Source organism: Pelmatolapia mariae, linkage group LG17, assembly GCF_036321145.2.
Source record: "Pelmatolapia mariae isolate MD_Pm_ZW linkage group LG17, Pm_UMD_F_2, whole genome shotgun sequence".
NCBI classification, from domain to species: Eukaryota; Metazoa; Chordata; class Actinopteri; order Cichliformes; family Cichlidae; genus Pelmatolapia; species Pelmatolapia mariae.
Genome location: NC_086242.1, coordinates 38,060,780 through 38,083,890, shown reverse-complemented (window position 1 = coordinate 38,083,890; position 23,111 = coordinate 38,060,780). Strand labels below are relative to the sequence as shown.

The window sequence follows — 23,111 nt, the reverse complement described above, 5'->3', positions numbered from 1 at the left end:
TCAAATGTTTCAAGTATTATTCCCACTTCTATTCATATGTTATTGAAAGTTTATCTTTAATCTCAGTGTTAATAGTTGTTTACCCATTTATTCTTTCCATTTAATCGTATTTTATAATTTTACTGCTTCACTGAAGTGAAGCTGAAGTAAAGACAAAAGCATAGTGTTCTCAGATATGATTTACCCAGTACATCTCCTCTGTACCTGGCTCTCTACGAGCCGTTTCACTCCCAGGAAGGGGAGAGCAGGACGTTCTTATCTACACTCCCAAATACCAAGAGGGGCCCATTCTTCAGAATCACACACACACATAAACTTCACACACACACATACTCTGAAACGCTATAAATAAAGAACTGCCACATACGCTGGTTGTGAGCCTGAGACAGCAGCGCTCACCCAGCGTGCGCACGTTGTTACCATCTAAACTGTCTTGAGTGTTTTTATTTCGCCTGAAGAATGTCTTGTTTAAATATTTACTCCTTACATTCAGTGTAACAGTGTAAAATTTAAGGGGGTCTGAATACTTTCTGTGCCCACTGTAAATGAATCCACCATACTATTAGAATTAAATCAAAGCTGCCAGGTGTGAAAGTGATGATACTTACTGTCAACTTCTGAAACTGACTGAGTGGGGATCTTTAGAGCTTCTTTCCTTGGTTTCATTGGGAACCACGTTCCATCCTCCTGGAACTCGATTTCATCTACATCCGAGCAGTCATTCAGGATCTCCAAGAATAAACTTTTATTGCAAAATAAAGACACCAAGAGAGAGAAAAGTAAAAATTCAAAACAGCAATATAAAGTAACTTTACACTAACTTTACACTAACTACACAGGCTGGCAATATCCTTGTGTTAGTATTCGAGATGTCCAATCATCCTTCATGGCAGGTTCAAATTGATTTCTTCAGTGTTGATTAAATATGCATCTATGCATGCACAATGAAAATGACATGCATAGTCATTATATGTGAAATACAGTGCTGTGCAAAAGGTTGCCGCATTTTTTTATATTTTGCTTGGAAAATGGGCAATGGCTGCGGTGAATAATTAAAACATGCACAGAAAAATCTAAATATTGTATAAAAGGCAAAAACAGTTTATAGTTAAAGTCATATTTGGTATAAACACATGTATTCTCAGACAGTCTGAGCTCTCTTAGAAAGTTTTCTTGTAATTCCTCTCAGTAGTCTTCAGGAATAATTCTCAGTAGTCTTGATCCATGCTTAATGATCCAGGAAAGGAAATCCCAGGAAGTTGATTCTGTTCATCTGGATGTTTTCAGTGGGCGAAACGTTTCGTCACTCATCCAGGTGACTCCAGATTTCTCACCTGACTGCAGGTTTCCAGCCTTATAAACAGCACATTTGCACAATGACTGAAACTAGCAGCACAGATTAAAACTGGGCCGTGAGGTCAGTTTCACAAACGTGGGTGTCCACGTCGAATGCCCACTTTCCCAGCAGGTTGACAACATTACCCCATCAGTCTTTCATAGCTGAGGGGTAAAAATTTTACGAATGTCTTGAAAAGGCAAAGAGAAATGAGGAGCGGCTCAAGGCTTTTGGCTTAAGATACATTCTTGCTTCTTCTTTCAGCTGCTCTTGTTAGCGGTTGCCCCCACCTGTTACTCCTACCACATACCTCACTGTCCTCATACATGTCCTGCTCCACCCTCATATACTTATCTGCCATACTTCCTCATGTAGTACCACAGTTCCTCTCAGTATGTTTTCTCTAGCTCCACAGAGACAGTAAGTTTTCAATACACTTCCTTCACTTGAACATTCCCACCTCTATCCTTCAATCTCTCGTCCTAGCCAATTTTTCTCCAGCCTCAGATAAAGCCTGTTCTTTTGCCACTCCTCTCTTGGCTGTACACCTAGCCTCCTGTCTACATTCCCCTCCAGACTATCCCACTATGCTAAACTCTTCTTTGAATACATTCTCATTTCACCACCAAATCACCTTGCCTTCTTTCCTCTATCCAGACCATATCCCAAACACCTTCTTGGCAATTGTGCTATAGTGCTTCACCACAACAGCTGTACTTTCCCAGTCATTGGGTAAAATATCCTACTACCCATCTCAACTCCTCCCTCATCATCTCAACTCTTTGCAACAATCATTCTTCAGCTTGGACCTTCCTTCACTTCCACTTCTTGATTTCCAAAATCATCCTACAGACATACATCTGATACTGCCTAGGTAGATTCTTTCTCTGTCAGACGGTACCATCAAAAAAGATGTAATTTACCTGTGTGAACCTGGCTCTCCTCATATATTACCTCTATCTTATTAAAGTTTGTGTTCAACACAGTTATTTCCATCCTTTTCCAATATCCACCACTATCTGTCCTTTTGCTTGTCTCTTCTTAACATCATATCTACTTAACCTGTCATCACCTCTGTTTGTTTCATTTACATTACGTCATTTTGCATTAACTTCTTCTCCAGTCACTAACCTCTCTCACCTGGGGACACTTTCTAATATGTCATCCGACTTACTCCAGAGTTTCTCTTTCATTCAACCTGTGGGGCAAATGCACTGACCACATTCAGCATCACCTAACTGATTTACAGTGTCACATTCATGGTCCCAGCTTCAGTTCACTTTTATTTATATAAGGTCAAATCACAACAACAGTCACCTCAAGGTGCTTTGTATTGCAAGGTAAAGACCCTCAATAATATAAAGAAAACAGAGAACACATCATATGACCCCCTACGAGCAACACTTTCGTGACAGTGGGAAGGAAAACCCCTTTTAAAGAAGAAACCTCCAGCATTCTGCAGGCTGAGGAAGGAGGTGCCACCTGCCGCAAGCGGTTGGAGATAGGGGAGGAGGACAGGACAAAGACATGCTGTGGAAGAGAGCCAGAGATGAATGATAGCTAACAAATAAATGAGGTGTATAAACACACAGTGAGTGAAAAAGGTGACAGAAGAGAAAATTTGCTCCAGGCCCAGGCAGCAACACCTGTACAACAGAAAGGCTAGACTCAGGCAAGGTTCACAGAGAGATCAAGTGCTTGGATTGCTCCCTTCTTTTACCTTAAAGTTACTTGCCCATATGGCAAGGACCCTTTGTAGACACACAACAGTGGGAGATTTCAACTATGAAGTGGTGCGGTTGGACAAGGGAAACACACCCATTTTGAAACACACCCTGGCATGATGGTGGGTTCACGGCCCAACAGGTTAGCAGAACATAAAAGACAAATTCTTCAGAAGGAATTTGCTGTATGGTTTATACAAATTTATAACACTTCCATCCGGCTTGTTCAGAGCCCCAGCCACCGGGTTGCGGTGTCCACATGCTGCATATGCTGCCGCCTACCTGGGTGACATTGCAGTGGGTGTCCAAGCTCCGTGAGTCCCTGAGGCAGGTGACGTTAACAGCCAACCCGAACAAGTAAACAGTTGGACAGAGGGAGGTACGGTATCTGGGGCATCGCCTGGAAGACGGGCAGGTGTGTCCCTAGATGGACAAGACAACAGCCATCGCATCTTGTCTGGGTCCCAAGACCAAAAAGGAGGTGAGGCGGTTCTTTATGCTGCCTGACTATTACCCCTGGCTTATGCTAAACTTTGGGGACCTGACCAGCCCTTTGAGTGACCTCACATGAAAAGGTGCCCCAGATCTGGTCTGGTGGATGGAGCAGTGCCAGCCACTACCTTTGTGTAGTTGAGGAGGCCTCTCTGTGGGGAACCCCTGCTCCACACCTAATTTCTCCTTCCCTTTTACAGGGCTCTAGTCTAACTTTTTGCCATGGTTGCACTGGTGCGCCTAACTGTTTTTCTTAGGCACACCAGCACAAACGTCAAACATCAGTTGGACAATATTGATTTGTAAATGATTAACTAACAATCTTGTCCACACAAAGTTCTTTATTTGGAGCACCGTTCTACAAGAAATATAAGTTACTGAGAAACTGCTTGTGCTTAAAGTGCTTTGGCACTCTCTTGTAATATTGTAGACAACACTAAACTTAATCATCACATCAGCCTCCTCTGACGACCTGTTTGCTGCTGCCTGCCGCTGAAAGGCAGTGGGGGAGAGGGGACACTTGGGCAGTGCATTTATCGCAGCATATAATGTGTTTTCTGGATACACTGTGCTTTTTCGGCATTTTAATTTGAAACACATTAGCACCAGCAACAAATGCATTATTGCTGGCCATGGTCTGTCCACACTCATGACAGTAAATGCAGTGCATTATGTCACATGTCTACTCACTAGGGCTGGGTATCATTTTGCAATATGACATAATTTTAAAAAGTTTAAATTTCTTCAGTATTGAACAGCAGAAATGAGGCTTTCTTATCTAAGGTCATTTTTGAAGAAAACGAGAAAAAAAACGGTGGCCGACAGTGCAGTAAACAACGGTAGTGTCATGAACCGGCTGTGTGGAGGCAGGAGAAGGACCCAAACGCAAAACTCACCAAGACCAAAAGTGAACTCAAAACACTGCTTTATTGCAGGCTAGCACGAAAAATATAACAAATCTAAACTGGGACATGGATAACTAGAGACACATAGGGAAAACACAGCCAAGAGGGAGAACGCGACACAGAACTGAGGGAGACGCAGACCTAAATACACAGAGGGTTAACGAGGGAAGTGGGAGCACACGAGGAACACAGGTGACACTGATAATCATAACAAGACAAGGCAGGAGAAAACGCAACACTGACGGGAGACTGTCAAAGTAAAACAGGAAGTACAGAGGTTCAGACAGGAGGAGAGAGAGCACAGACATAACGGACTGGGGAAAACATGGAATAAAACACAAGGAGGGGAGACGAGGGCTCACAGATACACAGAGGGGCACACAGGGGGTAAAAGTCACAAGGGGAAATCAAATAAGAAACAACTTAACAGAGCAACCCAGGAACCATGGCCTAAATAAAGAAATACAAAAATACACAAGAACCAAGAATGCTGGGCCAACATGGCCCAGGATCATGACATCACCCCCCCCTCAAGGGCTGGCTCCCGACAGCCCAAACCCAAGAACCAAAACACACGAAAAAAAACAGAAAACAACCCACCCAGGGCGGGAGGCGGGGGACCAGGACGGCGGGACCGAAACCAAACGAAACACAAGGAGCATGACACCAAAAACCGAGTTCACGAATACACAAGAACAGTTCAAAACAAAAGATTTTGGAGTCCAGGGCAGCAGTGTCCACAGAGAACAGAGGGTCGACCCGGGGGCGACAGCACAGTCCATAGTTCAGCTGTTCCGGAGGCCGGCCGCGTGGAAGACGGCGGCGGCAGCAGAACGGGTCCGGAGGCCGGCCGCGTGGAAGACGGCGGCGGCAGCAGAACGGGTCCGGAGGCCGGCCGCGTGGAAGACGGCAGCAGAACGGGTCCGGAGGCCGGCCGCGTGGAAGACGGCAGCAGAACGGGTCCGGAGGCCGGCCGCGTGGAAGACGGCAGCAGAACGGGTCCGGAGGCCGGCCGCGTGGAAGACGGCAGCAGAACGGGTCCGGAGGCCGGCCGCGTGGAAGACGGCGGCTCTCAAGCGTCGGGCGTACTGGTCGAGGCTTGGTGGGCACAGGACCAGACGAGGTGGGACCAGGCGACGGCGTGGGCGGAGCAGAAGCCGGAGCTGGACCAGGCGACGGCGTGGGCGGAGCAGAAGCCGGAGCTGGACCAGGCGTGGGCGGAGCAGAAGCCGGAGCTGGACCAGGACCAGGCGTGGGCGGAGCAGAAGCCGGAGCTGGACCAGGACCAGGCGTGGGCGGAGCAGAAGCCGGAGCTGGACCAGGACCAGGCGTGGGCGGAGCAGAAGCCGGAGCTGGACCAGGGCCAGGCGTGGGCGGAGCAGAAGCCGGAGCTGGACCAGGGCCAGGCGAGGGCGGAGCAGGAGCCGATGCCGGGCCAGGCGAGGGCGAAGCTGGAGCCGATGCCGGGCCAGGCGAGGGCGAAGCTGGAGCCGATGCCGGGCCAGGCGAAGGCAACTTGGACCCTGCAGCGGAGACGAGGAGGTGCTGGCCGGGCTGACCTGAGCCGCCAGCGGAGACGAGGAGGTGCTGGCCGGGCTGACCTGAGCCGCCAGCGGAGACGAGGAGCGGCTGGAGAGGTTCTCCTGAACCCCCAGCGGAGACGAGGAAGTGCTGGCCGGGCTGACCTGAGCCACCAGCGGAGACGAGGAGCGGCTGGAGAGGTTCTCCTGAACCCCCAGCGGAGATGAAGAGCGGCTGGAGAGGTTCTCCTGAACCCCCAGCGGAGACGAGGAGGTGCTGGCCGGGCTGATCAGAGCCGCCAGCGGAGACGAGGGACGGCTGGAGAGGTTCTCCTGAACCCCCAGCGGAGATGAAGAGCGGCTGGAGAGGTTCTCCTGAACCCCCAGCGGAGACGAGGAGGTGCTGGCCGGGCTGATCAGAGCCGCCAGCGGAGACGAGGGACGGCTGGAGAGGTTCTCCTGAGCCCCCAGCGGAGACGAGGAGGTGCTGGCCGGGCTGACCAGAGCCGCCAGCGGAGACGAGGGACGGTTGGAGAGGTTCTCCTGAACCCCCAGCGGAGACGAGGAGGTGCTGGCCGGGCTGACCAGAGCCGCCAGCGGAGACGGGGGACGGCTGGAGCGGTTCTCCTGAACCGCCAGCGAGAAGAGATGCAGAGCCAGCAGGTGCGGAGACCTCTGGCTCAGTGGACGCTAACTGTAGCTGCACAGGGCACGCAGTCGGCTTAGGATGCAGCGGCTGGGGCTGTGCAGTGCAAACAGTCTGTCCAAGCTTTGTCAGCACCACGCAGTCCTCAGTTGGCTGAGTGGGCTCACAAGAGCTTCTAGCAGAGGGTGGCAGTAACTGAACGGGTTGCAGAGCTACTAACTGAGCTGGTGACAAAACAGGAAACTGTGCTAATAACTGAGCTAATGACTGCGCTATGGACAAAAGTGCAAGTTGTAGCGGTGGTTGCAGTGATGGTGGATCAGCAGGTAGTTGAGCTGGTGACTGAGCAGGTGTCTGACTCTTGGCTACTCTCCTCCGGGGAACAGGAACGGGTGCAGGGCCTGGCCGAACACCAGCCATCCCCACCCGAGGAACAGATACGGGTGCAGGGACGAGCTGGGCTCTGGCTGCCTCAACCCTGGGAGCCGGTGTAGGTGCAGGTGCTAGCTGGGCCTCTGCTGCTCCCACCCGAGGAACTGAGACGGGTGCAGGAGTCGGCAGGGTCACAGCTGACCTCACCCGGGGAGCCGGAACAGGTGCAGGCAATGGCTGGGTGTCCATCAACCCCACCCGAGGAGCAGGTACGGGTGCCGGGATGAACGGAGCCGCTGCCAGGCTGGGGACAGAAGCAGGGACCAGCTGGACCTCAGCCACCCTCACCCGAGGAACTGATACGGGTGCAAGGGAAAGCTGGGCCCACGCTGCCCTGGGTACAGGAACTGGAGGTGGAGAGCAAAACACAGGAACAGCAACTGACACTGGAGAAACCAAGTTAGTGGAGCCAAACACAGTTTCAGCAAACAGAGACCTACGGCAGGCCAATTTTAGCAACTCTGCTGTTCTTAAGCTGTCCATGTTAGTAGTAGCAGTCTTTAAAAGAGTGAGTTCAGGAACAGCCACAGGTACTGGAGAATTCACACGAGCAGAGTCTGGATAACCTGGATGTGAAATAACACTACACACAGTCGTACAAGATGTAGCCGGAGACGTGGTACACATAGAGTCCATGAAACCTGGCCGAAAAGCATGGCGCACAGAGTTAAACTGACACGACCGGGGAACAGAAAAGTTAACCTGTGCAACCAGCTCTGCAGTGCTCAAACCAAATTCTTTTGCCAGTGTATGTATAGCAGACAAAACCTTACGGCTCTTAACCTTAGCAGGCATTGAATGCACAGTTTCAAGGAGTTCACAAGGAAAAACAGAAACAGTCTCATGCTTAGCAGGCATGAGAGAAGGCGAGGTTACACAGGTAACGTCCGAGTTAGCACTTTCAAGTTGTGGCACAGAAAAAACCACAGCCTGAGAAACTGACAGAGCCACACTGGGAGTCACAGATACAAGAGCTGGTTCAAAGATTGAACTGTTCATAGCAGAGGAATGGCTAATAGTCTCTGTGTCACCTGGCCCAGGCAGAACGCTAGGAGTAGGCGTTAAAGTGGCTTGCTCAGCAACACAGGCCTCATTCTCAGTAACTCTTTGAGGAGCTGAGAGAGCAGTGGCTGGTTGAGAAGTGGGCTGAGAAACATCAGAAACGTCTAACGACAAAACAGGCTGGAACATGAAACAGTCACTTGAAGGAGCATCACCTAGGGAACACTCAGTCTCGGATGGTTTGTGCTCCATAGCATGCACTGTTGCATCTAGAGCTGATGGTGGTGTTGGTGTGTGGCTGAGCTCAGACTGGGAAACCACAGAATGTACAGGCTGATTAAAACAGTTCTGCGGGACTACAACGCTGGTAGCAGTATGTAGGTGAGTCTGGTGTAGGATAACAGTCTTTAGTTCAGCTAACTCCACAGGTGAAACATTCATATTGGCTAACTCAGGGAGATCACTGCGAGCATTACAAGACTTTGAGGGCTCAAAAACACAAAGATTACTAGCGCAAGCACCTGGTGCATAATCTGACACGGAGGTGCCTCGCTGTATGGTGTCTCTAGAGTTCAAACACAAAGTGGCGGAGTTATCCGATTCAGGTAACACAATGGCGGGCAGAACAGAGTTACTCACAGTAGTGCATAAGTCGTGTAGTCCGGGATCAGAAGGCTTGGGCTGAGTGTGTGAAGCACAGTCACTCTCTCCCACGGGTGCAGCCTGCTTGGCTGTACTGGAGCGACGGCGGCGCGAACGCCGTTTTCGCCGAGAAGGGGGAGGAAACGAGCCGGGCCGCGAATCCTCCAGCGGACCGGGCTGAACATCCTCCGACTCTTCATACTGGAGAGGCAGCTCTGGGCGGATACGTACGGTGGAGACGAGGAAGTCCTGAATGAGGGGGTGTAGCGCGCCGAATAGCCATGGGAGTCCGGACACCATCCTCTGTAGACGGATGGCTACGGTCTCCCGATATTCTGCCCCTGGCAGCGCTGCCCACTCCTGACAGTGATACTCCACCGTGTAAATTAAATCCTCGCGGAGCTCAGCGGAGGGATTGTGAGCTGCTGGGTCCATTTTCTGGTCGCGTTCTACTGTCATGAACCGGCTGTGTGGAGGCAGGAGAAGGACCCAAACGCAAAACTCACCAAGACCAAAAGTGAACTCAAAACACTGCTTTATTGCAGGCTAGCACGAAAAATATAACAAATCTAAACTGGGACATGGATAACTAGAGACACATAGGGAAAACACAGCCAAGAGGGAGAACGCGACACAGAACTGAGGGAGACGCAGACCTAAATACACAGAGGGTTAACGAGGGAAGTGGGAGCACACGAGGAACACAGGTGACACTGACAATCATAACAAGACAAGGCAGGAGAAAACGCAACACTGACGGGAGACTGTCAAAGTAAAACAGGAAGTACAGAGGTTCAGACAGGAGGAGAGAGAGCACAGACATAACGGACTGGGGAAAACATGGAATAAAACACAAGGAGGGGAGACGAGGGCTCACAGATACACAGAGGGGCACACAGGGGGTAAAAGTCACAAGGGGAAATCAAATAAGAAACAACTTAACAGAGCAACCCAGGAACCATGGCCTAAATAAAGAAATACTAAAATACACAAGAACCAAGAATGCTGGGCCAACATGGCCCAGGATCATGACAGGTAGACTGGTGCGTAATAAGCGAACACAGAGATTTGAGATGGGAAACTGTTCCTGAAGTACATTTTGGTCAGAGAGGGACAAGACCTGCAGCTCAGAATCTGTGAGCGGCTGACTTTCAGCCCCGACGGCGTGCCTGTATACGTGCCGAGAGTTGAGAAAGCCGACATCTCACTGATGTGTCGGGTCCGCGCTTTGTGGTTACGTCTTTTATGTGGAATCCGTTTAAGAATAATAATAATAATGATAATAATAATAACAATATTAATAATAATAATAATGGATTGCATTTATATAGCGCTTTTCGAGACCCTCAAAGCCCTTTACAATTCTATTATTCATTCACTCTCACATTCACACACTGGTGGAGGCAAGCTACAGTTGTAACCACAGCTGCTCTGGGGCAGACTGACAGAGGCGAGGCTGCCATATCGCACCATCGGCCCCTCTGGCCATCACCAGCAGGCGGTAGGTGAAGTGTCTTGCCCAAGGACACAACGACCGAGACTGTCCGAGCCGGGGCTCGAACCGGCAACCTTCTGATTACAAGACGAACTCCCAACTCCTGAGCCACGATCGCTCTTTACCAGGGCCGTGCAGAGACGTTTAAAGGGGCGGGTGCTCAAAGCTAAAAAGGGGCACATTGAACCAGGCTGAATAACAACAACACACATTCATCAAGAATCTAATATGGGACCGCATCATACTATATCACTGTTGTAAGGTGGCGACAAGGCAAAGCAAACGTAGCCGATGTTTTACCTGATGGGTACAATGTTGCTGTTGAGGGGTTTCTGCTGCTCCTGCTGCTGATAGTGCTCGAGGGCAGGGCTGTGTTGATCTGAGACTGTAGACATTAAAAAGTCCATAGGAGAGATGGTAGCTGATTAAACACGTGTCATGAGATAATAACAAAATGCAAAGATTGGTGACAGCGCTTGGAACCTTTAGGCAACAAAAAACTGTGAGAAATAAATTAGGCTCTGTCTGTGAATCACTCTTTGCTTCTCTTCTTCCTTCCATCCCCTCATTTCATCTATCACTCTCCACTTGCTGTCCATCTGAGAACAAGGCACAACTTGCTATTGCAATAAACTATAATTTAATCATCCACACCTAACAACTCTTGCACTTAATCTATAATAAAATGATGACAGAAAAATGTTATAGCACTGCCTTTAGTAGCCTCACACAGCTCCTACTGTTTCCTCCTCATGTCCTTACCAGGCATGTCTGGACAATGTTATATCATCAGTAATAATTTAAAGAAATCCATATACATAAAACAAACACATGCACGCACACACAGTGACATTTTAGACCTTCTTCAGAATACTGTATATACTATGGGCATCACGGTGCTGATCCAGAATCCCTACATTATTATTTATTACTAGAGCTACAATAATAAAGCAATGAGGAGGGGGAAGTAATAAATATGAAATAATGTATATATGATGATTCCATTTGTTTCACTATCCACTCTGTGCAGGGGGAAAGCTTATTACATTTTTAAACTGTAGAGATACAATAATTTTACTGCTGTAAAATCCAAATTTTGTCTTGTTTAAAATATAAATCTAATATAATCTGCTTCTTAATGTATGCTCTTTAAAATACAGCGCGTTTTTTAAAATATTATAATTATAATAATGCATAATTATGTGGACATGCATATTAAATTGTTTTTTAGTTTAATACAATCCCCCCAGAAAGGCAGGAAAAGCCCTGTAACTTACTTTAAAACTAAATATGTTCCCTAAAACGGTGACAGAGCTACAGACCCATGACAGCCTTACCCAGTTAGCCAGCAGCTATGACCAGCACTACTTGTGCAGTTAATAAAAGGACAGGTAATGTTTGTCGCGCTGTTACACACACAGCACGCTCGTTTGTTTCAGTTCGTCAGTTGCCACAAGACAACTTACTAACGTGTACGTAATAAGCTAATACTCCTGGGTGCTATACACTACAGTGTACGCTGTACACCTACTTACTGGTTTTGTCGCATCAGTCTGTATGGGAGAAATATAGTAAGTCTGTGTCTCTGAGTTAATTTGTGTTTCTCGTACAGCTCCGGACTAGTGATGTTCGATTTGTGAATGAATCGTTCAATACTCGAGAATCACTTTACTGACTTGTGAATCATGATTCACAAGCGCAACTGACTCACTGACTCATCCCTGTTGCTGTTAGCAAACTAATTCCATTAGTAGAAATATATCTAGCTTATAATTAAAATTGTGGGGAAAAAAACAACAGCCAGTTTATTAACAAAAACATTCCTGCTCTGAACTGGAAGAAAAAACCCTGAGTAGAAGCTCACATCAAGACAACAGCTCCTCGGTTCACAGTAGCATCGCTCAGCTAGCATGCTAACAGCACATTTGAGGTACTCACCCCCTCCCTTGCTGTGCTGAATCATAGCATAAGTGAATCACTCAGGACTCACTAACCCCCTTCCTCCTGGCTCACAGCTCAAACGAGTTGAACGAATCACTGAATCACTCACCCCCTCCCTTGCTGTGCTGAATCATAGCATAAGGCGAATCACTCACTCACTCACCCCCTCCCTCCTGGCTCACAGCTCAAACGAGTTGAATGAATCACTGGGCGTTTCTCAATATGCGTACTTGTGCGTACTTGCGTTCTCGTGTACTCGTGATACGTCATCAGTCGGAGACCAAGTACTGTTCCAATTCGAAGTACGCATCAAGCCGAGAACGCGAAAAAGTCCCGGATGTGTTCTCGCTCCGCCCGTTTTATCGAGCATGCATCGGTGGTGACTTGGTACAGCTAAATATCCCAGAATGCATTTTGTCCAGAACAGCGGACTCCCGGCACATCGTTTTCGTTTATTTTTATTATTAGAGGTTTCACTACTGAGGTTAAAAATGATATATAAGTCACTTAGATCACGTCTAAATGTTAATGTTAGGTTTATTTGAGTGTTGTGTTTGTTCCTGAGTAAACCGGTTTGGCTGTGATTAAAGTTAAGCTTCATAACATGTTGCTCACAGTTACATTAAGAGGGGACGGCAGTAAAAACTCCGGTCCTGTAACATCATCACGTACGCTGGTGTTCCAATTGTACAAATCACGAGTCCGTGCTCGCGTTCTCGGCGAGTCCGTACTCCCGTGCGTTCTCGGCCAGTACGTACTCGCCGAGAACGCGAGTACGTACTCGCGTACTTGAGAATTGAGAAACGGCCACTGACTCACTCACTCACCCCCTCCCTCCTGGCTCACAGCTTCTTCTTCTTCTTCTTGGTTGGCAACCAATGTTAAGGCACTTTACCACCCCCTGGCTCACAGCTCAGTGGACATTTAGATGAGAAAATATATATTTGACACATTTAAGGAATACCAATAAAATAAAATAAAAATAAATAAATGTTCCCTTTAGAATTTTTTTGCTCTTTTTTGCTCTAAAGAAAATAGTTATTTTCTTTTACAATCATTCATCTTAGCAGTAGGATTTACATTAAAAGAGAAACAAATTAAGTTTGAGTAAAAATATACATTTTTGCACTCTCTGGTCAACTGACTCAGCGACTCAAATGACTCAAGAAACCCGATTCACTTTGGTGAGTGACTCATTAAAACTCGATTCAGTAAAAAGAATCGAATTTACCATCACTACTCCGGACCGCAAAAAATGCGCGTGCTCTTTGTGAGCTCGTTCCCGGCTCGTAACCAGCGCGTTCTGCCGTCAAGGGCGATCATTGGTTAAATGTGATCATGTGACTAATGCAAGCTAGATCCTTTTATTTAGCAAAACTGTGATTAATAGTATATATTATTGTTGATGGGGCACAGACAGGACTCCGCACGCCCATACACATTAAAAAAATATATATATATAATTTTTTTTTTTTAAAGTTGCCTCAACAAAAGGGTACTTTGTGATAGGTTTATAGCTTGAACCTATTCGCTGGAACGTTGAAGACAATGTAATTACACAGCAAAGCAAGACACGAGTAGGCAAAGTTCTTTATGTTTCACGTGCACGGGAGAGAACCGGACAAGCGCCGTTCCTTCGCTTGACCCCAGTTGCTCTCGTCCGCTCCCCTGTAACACTGCTCTTTTATTGTGGTTACATGAATATGCATAGGTTTCATTAACATATGACATCTTACATAGGTATACATGTGAACAAAGAATACCTTGTGAGTGTGTGTGTGTCTCTATGTGTGTATATGTGTGGGGTCAAGATGTGACCCCTTGAAGACTCCCCTAAGCTGGTGCCAGGAGTCTAGCGGTCCATCTAAACAAAAGGCTCTTATGCTTAACCAGATACAGAGAAGGTGTCCTCCTATACCATAAAACAATAAGACAAGGCACGGCCTCTCCCATGCTCCCAGAGTGCTCTGGAATGCACACAACGTGTCTCTGCAGACTACTAAGGATCAAACCCTACAACTAATCTACAACTGATTATAAAACTCTAAGCATATATGAGTAGATATTTCTAGGCATAAGTGACAATCATAATTCAAAACCTAACACTTTGGGCACCCATCAGGAAAGGGGCGGGTGCTCAAGCCCCTCCAGAGCCCCCCTCTGCACGTGCCTGCTCTTTACCTGCGCTCATTTACCATTTTAGCTGTTTGGTGGTTGTTGAAAGAGTTTTGTGAGCTCCTGGCGTTTCTGGTAACATACATTTATATTTAAAAATCTATTCAGGATTTAATGAATCGATATCGTGTTATTCAAGCTAAAACCCATTTTAATCAAAAAAATTGATTATTGAAACCCATCCCTACTACTCACCTCGGTCTACCCGCATACACTTTCAAACGTACACACGTAGGCCGACAGGAATATCTGGACCAGGGCCAAGCAGAGAGGTCCCACCCCTGACTATCTCTGATTGGTTTAGACTACGATACGGGCATAATGTGTGTTTGTTTGTTGTTTCAGAGACTTTCAGAGTTGCGGACACTGTTGCGGAGCCGTGTTTTATCCTGCAGACTGCCACTTCGAACCGAGGGCTGCAGTTCATTCTGTCCCAACAAGTAAGGAGGGTGTCCAGCCTGGTTGAGTACATCAACCAGAAGGCCTTACAGCCTTCTAAGTTCAGCATGGCCCATAGGCCTGGGGCGCAGATGGCCGTGGCTAAACGTGTGGATTGTAGCTCAGCTGCAGAAGAGGGGTGGAGCAGTGGGTTCAGAAGACAGTGCCAGGGAAAGCTTATGGGGATAGCTGATATCCATCACACTAACTATGCCTTTCTCATTTCAGCAGCTGCAGCAGCCATTTTTTCAAGTACTGCTGCATTTTCTCCTTAGAATCTGGTAGTAATAGACAGTTTGAAGGCCTGGAGCTGCTGTTGGTTTCATGGCAAGGTTAAACCTGTTCCCTTGTCATTCCATGACAAATTAAACTGATAGAAGAGCTAAAGTTGATTCCATATTAAACTTTTGTTTTTTATCTTTTCATCAAACTCTCAACTCAAACTCAATACAAGTGAATGAGGCCCTTGTTAGGCAGGAAAACCAAAATAAATTTATCATTAAAGCAGCCAATCTTGTACATCCTTAGAAAGAAGGAAAGCCCAAGGCCTGGAAGACAAGTGTTCTGGACTTATTGTCCAAGTTCACAATCAAGAGACATCATGAGTGTGAATAGTAGCATCTGATTGCCTGCCCCCCCCCCCCCCAACCCAACAAAAACTAGTTTCTGGTTTTCTTTTTTTTCAACCCTTATGTTGCACTCCTGGACAGGGCATGACATACGGGGTGTTTGTAGCTCACAAGGTGAGCAGGTCATCCACTAACTGGAAGTTTGGTGTTTCAGTCCCTGGCTACTCCAGTAGCCGTGCCAAATATCCTTGGGCAAGACACTGAAAAAAAAGTTGCTCTTGTTGTTGCGTCCACAAATATTTGTGAAAGACTGTTTCGCTCAGTGAATTCCAGCATGGTACCATGATGAGATGCCACCCGTACGACAAGTCGAGTCATGAAATTTCCTCACTAATAAATATTCCACAGTCAACTGTTAGTGGTATTATAACAAAGTTTAAACAACTGACAATGACAGCAACTCAACCACGATGTGGTAAAATTACAGTGCGCGGTCAGTTGGTGCTGAGCTGCATTGTGTGCAGATGTCGCCAATTTTCTGCAGAATCAGTTGCTACAAGTCTGAAAACTTCATAAGGCTTTTAGATTAACTCAAGAACAGTGCATAGAGAACTTCATAAAATGGGTTTCCAAGACAGAGCAGCTGCATCCAACCCTTACCTCACCAAGAACATTGCAAACCATTGGGTGCATTGGTATAAAGCAGGCCACCACTAGACGAATCTGGATTTGGTAGCTGCAAGGAGAACAGTACTTGTCTGAATCCATGTGCCGAATGTAAAAATCGGTGGATGGGGGATTACGACGTGGGGTTGTTTCCCTTAATGTGCGAACATATCCTCAAGCCCCTTTTTTTTAAACTATCACCCTAACCAAGCCAACCAAGCTTTAAAGAACTCATACTTCACCTCAGATATCTGTCTTTGTCGTCCAAGGGTGGACTCTTCTCTGTGCTTGTCCTGCTACACCTCAGTGCAGTGTTCGATACTGTCGACCATAATACTTTGTTACAGCAATTAGAGCATGCTGTAGGTACTGCATTGCAGTGGTTTGAATCATATCAAATAGACTCCAATTTGTTCATGTAAATCCATGTCCATGTAAGTCCGCTTCACATGCTGAGGTTAATAATGGAGTCCTAGAAACATCGTTTTTAACCAAACGCTTACTCTGGATGAGATTACCTTTGTCCTCTAGTAACACTGTGAGGGATCCTGGAGTCGGTTTTGACTTGGATATGTTTATCAATCCATATTAAATTGAAAAACTAGTTCATGCATTTATTACTTCCAGGCTGCACTATTGTAATTCATTGTCATCAGGAAGTCCTAAAAACTCCCTGAAAAGCCTTCAGTTAATCCAAAATGCTGCAGCAAGAGTCCTGACAGGGACTAGAAAGAGAGAGCAGATTTCTCCTGTATTGGCTTCCCTTCATTGGCTCCCTGTTAAATCCAGAATTCAAAATCCTGCTCCTCACATACAAGATCTTAAATAATCAGGCCCCATCTTATCTTAATGACCTTGTAGTACCATATCACCCTATTAGAGCACTTCGCTCTCACACTGCAGGCTTACTTTCCTAGAGTATTTAAAAGTAGAATGGGAGGGAGAGCCTTCAGTTGAATCCAAACTGGAACCAGCTTCCAGTTTGGATTCAGGACGTATTAAAAATGAGTTTTTCATTCCTTCTGTCGCTGAAGTGCTTGCTCAAACAGCTCCTATGATCGTTGGGATTTACCTGTTTTCTCTGTATTTTCTATACCATGGTTGGGTCTCTACCTTACAATTTGAAGCTTCTTAAGAGGCTGCTGTTGTGATTTGACGCTGTACAAATAAAACTGAGTTGATCCCAGCACACCCTCACTACAAATTTGGGCAAGCTAAGCCTATTCAGGCCTGATCCAAGTCACCAACAGGTGGACCATCATAGGTTCATATCCAAGGTATAGGGCCTCCTAAGGTGCATAAAGCACACATGGATGCTTGCTTGTTTACTGTTTCACCACCTCCCCATTTAGGTTTGACAGCATTTCTATTAAATAATGGCAGTGGGGGTAAGCATGAATTGAGGCTGCAGTTTGGGGAAGGCCTCTAAGGTGGCGGACTGGTGTAGATCCCCATGTACTAATACAAGGTGAATGAAATGAAAAAGGGAGGGGGAGTCATGTATAAACACAGAACTGGAAGGGGGGTGTATGAGGTGTGGTCTTGCTCCTGAAATTCACTTAAATTATCTCCAGTATGTCATGTTTTTGTGATGATGAACTGTTAACTCACCCATCAATGATGAGGCTCTCATATGTGGCCTTCTTGTCACACACAGGACAGAGCCAGGTGGGTTTCTTCTCATTCATCTGCAGGTAGAGGGCAGCGTCAAAACACTGCAAATGAGAGCATGTCACAGCCCTGCATGGCACTGTCAGTCGCATCTTACCCAGCTGCAGGACAAAACAAAGCTGAAGTCAGGCCAATGAATAAAGAAGACAGAGGGTCAGCACTCAGCTCATACTAATTCATAAAACATAGGAGTGTGTTATAGTGTATCATGAGTGTGTATAACACATTATAGGTACATATGTCAACATTTTCAGTCCAATATGTACATACTTAAGTGTAAATCAGCAGGTTTCTGCATAGTGTAAGTGCATATTTGCACACTGGCATAATTCTGATCATTTTAGCTACATACCAAAAATATACTGAAGTCAACAACAGACTCTCCACTGAGTTTAAAAATTGCAGCTAGGTGGGATTTTCTTTAACACTATGGCATTCATCTGACCTCAGGGGAACCAGTTCCTATTAACTTGTTAAAGGCAGACAGAGTCACAAACAAACAACTGAATACAGCAGGAAAGCAGGAACCCCATAGTTTGGAGGCTGTGGAACCATTTATGACATTTATCATGTTCATTTTTTTTAATTTATGTCATTTTTCTTCACACCACTTACATTTTGAGTGTTTTGTTATGAATCTGTTATGGCAGCATTGTTTTAGTTTATGCTGCTGTCCAAATATTTTCAGGCCCAAAGGCCCATACTGTCGTATAAAACAGAAACATTAGTTTCTGCTGACTACAGTTCTATCCTGAGCTGGGTTTATTCTGGCACAGTGTTAGTAACAGTAAATGCAGAGACCTCATTCTGACTCATGGACTCAACACACATGCTGTTCAAACTTTTGGTTCAATCTGTCACATGTTGCATGGCTGCTTCAATTACCGGGCACATAAGAGACACTCGAAGGCTTGCTATAGCGATCTCACTGTCTGGATCTGCTGTCAGCTTCTCTTTAACTGGACCCCAGAGAGAAAAAGCAAAATACAAAGGAATGGATTAATTCAGCACTACAAAACACAGCAAAATATAAAAATATAAAAGTATATAGCATTTTATTCTATTGTATATAGTAGTCTACTCTTATTATCCTTATCATATCCTATTGTTTAGCTTAATTTTTACTACCGTAACTTGCACTGTCTACTTTCTGCTGTGACACAACAAATTTTCCACGTGTGGGACTAATAAAGGTCTCTAGTCTTATCTTATGTTATGTCATCTAAAAACACACATGGGGGGGGGGTATGTAAGCCTGAAGCATCAGAGTTATAGTCGCTCATGCAGCTCACGATCCATCACCTCGAAGACCTTTTAGAGCATCACTGTCTTTAAATTTGATTACAATCTCACCTATACTCTAGGAGAGGGTCGTGTTTTACTCTGTGAATAATAATGGTGTTCCAGTGTGACGTCCTCTGTGAAATCCTGCTGCTTTGTAACTCTTACAGTAAAAAGCTCATTATTACTCAGTGCTCTGGAGTGGTCTGGGTTGCTGGTGCCCTTCATTCTCAGTCTTTGCAGAACAAGGCGAGACGTCAGCTGCCTCACCAAGTACACAGACATAGAATAGATCTGAAACAAAGATGGCAGTGGGTCATAATTAGTAGGGGTGCAACGATACTCGTATCGATATTGAACCGTTCGATACAGTGCTTTCGGTTCGGTACGCATGTGTATTGAACAATACAAAATTTTTAATTTATTTTATCAACTTTTCTTCTGACGATGCTGTCTGTGTTGAGAGCTCAGTGGATCTGCGTTCGACTACTCCGCCTAGGCTGCACTGTCGAGCGCAGATCCACTGAGCGCAGCGCAAGCTAGCGAGACAGAAGCTAATCGTTGCAACATGGCAAACTGAACCTCCCCCACCCTCATTCAGATCTTGCGTTTGGAACTATCTTGGTTTTCATGTGAAGTATGACCCTGAAGGTAAGCGCATCATGGACAAAAGTAAAACAGTATGTCGGATGTGCCACGCAATGCTTAATAGTTGGGTTGCGGTCACGTGGTTCTGATGACGTGCGGAGGCAGCGCGATTTTTGAGTGGAGGGCGGAAGTAAACATGGAGGACACTGTGGAGAGTCAGGAGAGCAGCTATTGTGCAACTTTAGACCCCGTTTCTCGGGAGAGATATAAACAGATAGTTAAAAAATATATCGGACGTGATCCGTATTCTTTGAAAATGTCCGAATACACCACAGAAGTAAAGGATTTGCCTACTATCGAGGCTTTGGATATCACCAACTACTTGGTCCTCCAGACTTCTTACTACACTAGGCAGCAAATGAAAGCTTTCAAGAGTCTGGAGGCGTACAATTTTTTTGTCAGCGGGTGGGTCCACAACCTTGGAACAAAACGTCTCCGTGATGGATACAGTTTGGTGTTTGCAAGGGTGAGTGTTTGTTCTTTTCTCTCGTTTGAGAACTGATTCCGATCTGGGTTTTCGTTCGTAGCCGAGATTGACCGTCGGAGCCCAGTCCTCCGACTCTTCGTCATCCAAAGCACTTGGGCAGCCTATAGTCCCAATCAAGTCAATATTAGACTACTAACTTAAAAGCACTAAGTAAACGAGAATTTAACGACAACCTAATGCTAATAAGTTCGTTTGCAAACATAACATTACCTCTGACGAAGTGGTCGCTGCAGACACGGGCATTGGCAGACTCTGCTCCTCCCGACTGTAAACGTAAATTTAAAATCCATTTTTTCCTACGTTTTTCGGTTAGAATTTTCCATTTTTCTCCTCTTCGTTGGGCTAATTTTGGTACCCTAAAATACCGTTTATCGGTTTCTCTGGTCGACCTACTGGAGCATCCGTAAACACAACAGGACATAGGCATTTTGCGTACTGTCTGTCTGTGATTTTGCGCTTATCTTTTTCACTTCCGACCGCCAGTCAAATTTCGCGCTTTACGTCGACGTCACGTCTACGTCAAATGAAACCTAGCTATTACATGGGTGGGAACTACTGCGTTAGCGCAGTTAGCTCGTTAACGTGTTGACGCCGTCCAGCCCCACGCACGGGGCGATCCGCGGTAGCTTGTTAACGTCATTTCAGATTAACGCTGACAGCACTAGTGGGAACACAATGAATATGACTGCACATTTACGCCGACATCATCCTAGTGCAAAGACAGTGGAAGCAGACAAAAACAACAAGCACGCATGCTACAAACTTTACCCGAGTCATTTAGACAGCCGTTAGCACATGATTCTCCTTATGGGGACCTGATATGTTTAATATGCTGCTGAGAGTATACCCCAGAAGAAGCGTATAGTATAGCTTTTATTTTGGAAAGAGCCATTTCTCTGTAATAAACTCTCTTTTCCAAAGATGAGGGATTTCTCGATCAGATATTTATTTTTTTTATTACTTTGTCGTTTCAGCAACATTAGATTTAAAAACTGTACTTTTGAGTTAAAATACATATTTATAATTTTAATAAATGACAAATTAAAAAAGCATGAACATTTTTTTGTATCGAAAAAATATCGAACCGTGACACCAAAGTATCGAACCGAACCGAACCGTGAATTTTGTGTATCGTTGCACCCCTAATAATTAGTGCTACATTAGTTACACCTCTGTAAAACAGCAGGAGTCAAACACATGCCCAGAATTAAAATGACATTAATAACGGCAAGGAACAAGTAAGGCTGAATGAGGCTTTTCTATTGAGGATTCTCATTCTCACACTAATAATAATAACATAAAGACATTTCATACACAGCAGTGTAGATCATTGATGTTTGGCTGGGTGCCATCATGTAAAGCAGGGGCCCCCAATCCCAGTCCACGAGGGCCGGTGTCCCTGCAGGTTTTAGATGTGTCCTTGATCCATCACAGCTGATTTAAATGGATAAATTACCTTCTTAACATGTCTTGAAGTTCTCCAGAGGCCTGGTAATGAACTAATCATGTGATTCAGGTGTGTTGACCCAGGGTGAGATCTAAAACCTGCAGGGACACCGGCCCTCATGGACTGGGATTGGGGAACCCTGATGTAAAGTCTCGACAACATCGCATACGCATATCTGTCTGTTCCATGACTATAGTAGGTTTCTTTGAGCTTTAACAGGATTTTCTTGCTGCTGTGACTGCTGTCAAACCCTTTTTGAGTCACTGCAGCCTGACCTAGCTTGTTGTTTTCTTCTTCCACTTTACTTTGCTAGAAATTCTGTTGTTTTGCTTTTGAGATGAGTCTAGAACGATATGCCTTCTTGTAAATGTATTTCTTTAAAAAGAACCGTGTGTGGCAGTATCCAGATTACAGGCAGGAAGCACAAGCCTGTGAATTCACAGTGCATCTCAGCCCCTGACGTATGGATGAGGGATTGATGTCTTCAGTCTGACAGTAATTCTCCACGTGAGCTCATTTTCTGCACATGTACTGCTGACTGAGGCCTGCTGTGCTACCTCCACACGTCGCACATAAACTAAAAGCATGCTTAAAACATTTCCAACTTGAGCTTTTTTTCTTACCTTTCCAATTTCAGGTGCCCATGTCACTGAAATTGTATTGCGGACTGAAGATGTGTGCTTGATGAGGGAGGTGATGTTGAGCGGTCTTCCTGGGCTCTTCTGTTCCATGCCATTTTTTGGTGGCCGTGCGTAGCCCTGCAGGCAGAAGTCCAAAGTTAGCATATCTATAGTGTAAAGTTAAACTGGCTTCTTGTTTGACTGCAGTACAACGATCACTTACTGGCAAACGAAACACTTTTCCATTGACCTTTATTCCAAGACCACTGGGGTAACTGTCCTCTTGAGGGCAGCTCCTCTCTGATAAACAAAACCTGAAAACACACAGAAATATTTTAGAGCCTGGTTCAAAAATTTCGATTGCTCTCGACTACTGTGGCTGTTCATGAAAGCAGGTTTACAGCCATCAAATATACTTTGAGTTAACGGATACTTCATCATTACTCATAAAGGCTGCTCCAACAGAACTTACTAACTTGTTTGGGAGGAAAAACACAAACACAGTGTACAGCCGAGTCTTAATAGGTTACTTACAACTGGGCTACACTGCCCATGAGGCTACATTCTTTAGGGCTATGCCTGTAACACTCTGTCTATTGCCTTCATATTAAATCATTTGTTGAATAATAATTTTTAAAAATATTTCTTCACGTCTTTATGCGGGCAGCAAGTAGAGGTGACATGGGCCGCGAGATTGAGACACAGGCCTCTTAATGCGTGTTTTGTTTGGGTTTCCACCGGCGTGGAATTACCAAAACTAGAGAAGGCATAGCCTAACATGTGAAACAGGAAAAGACTGCTGTGTAATCCATTTATTTCAACAAAGTAACTGTATTCTGAATACCACCCTTTTGCACGGTAACTGTAACAGAATACAGTTCCTCATATTTTATATTTTAAATACGTAACGGCGGCACATGTATTCCGTTACTCCCCAACCCTGGGTATTTCTCCTGCCACTGTCTCCTGTTTTC

General features: G+C 45.7%; 1 protein-coding gene across 1 annotated transcript in view; it reads right to left on the bottom strand.

The window, feature by feature from the left end:
* LOC134646727 (E3 SUMO-protein ligase PIAS2-like) overlaps positions 1-23,111 on the bottom strand; it is a 42,991-nt gene that overhangs the window by 16,287 nt on the left and 3,593 nt on the right. Inside the window, exons 4-9 of the mRNA XM_063500582.1 lie at positions 22,361-22,451; positions 22,141-22,275; positions 19,124-19,229; positions 18,540-18,613; positions 17,595-17,755; positions 609-742 (exon numbers count right to left, since the gene is read on the bottom strand). Of these exons, the coding sequence (XP_063356652.1) occupies positions 609-742; positions 17,595-17,755; positions 18,540-18,613; positions 19,124-19,229; positions 22,141-22,275; positions 22,361-22,451 (701 nt within the window). The remainder of the gene's footprint in view (positions 1-608; positions 743-17,594; positions 17,756-18,539; positions 18,614-19,123; positions 19,230-22,140; positions 22,276-22,360; positions 22,452-23,111) is intronic.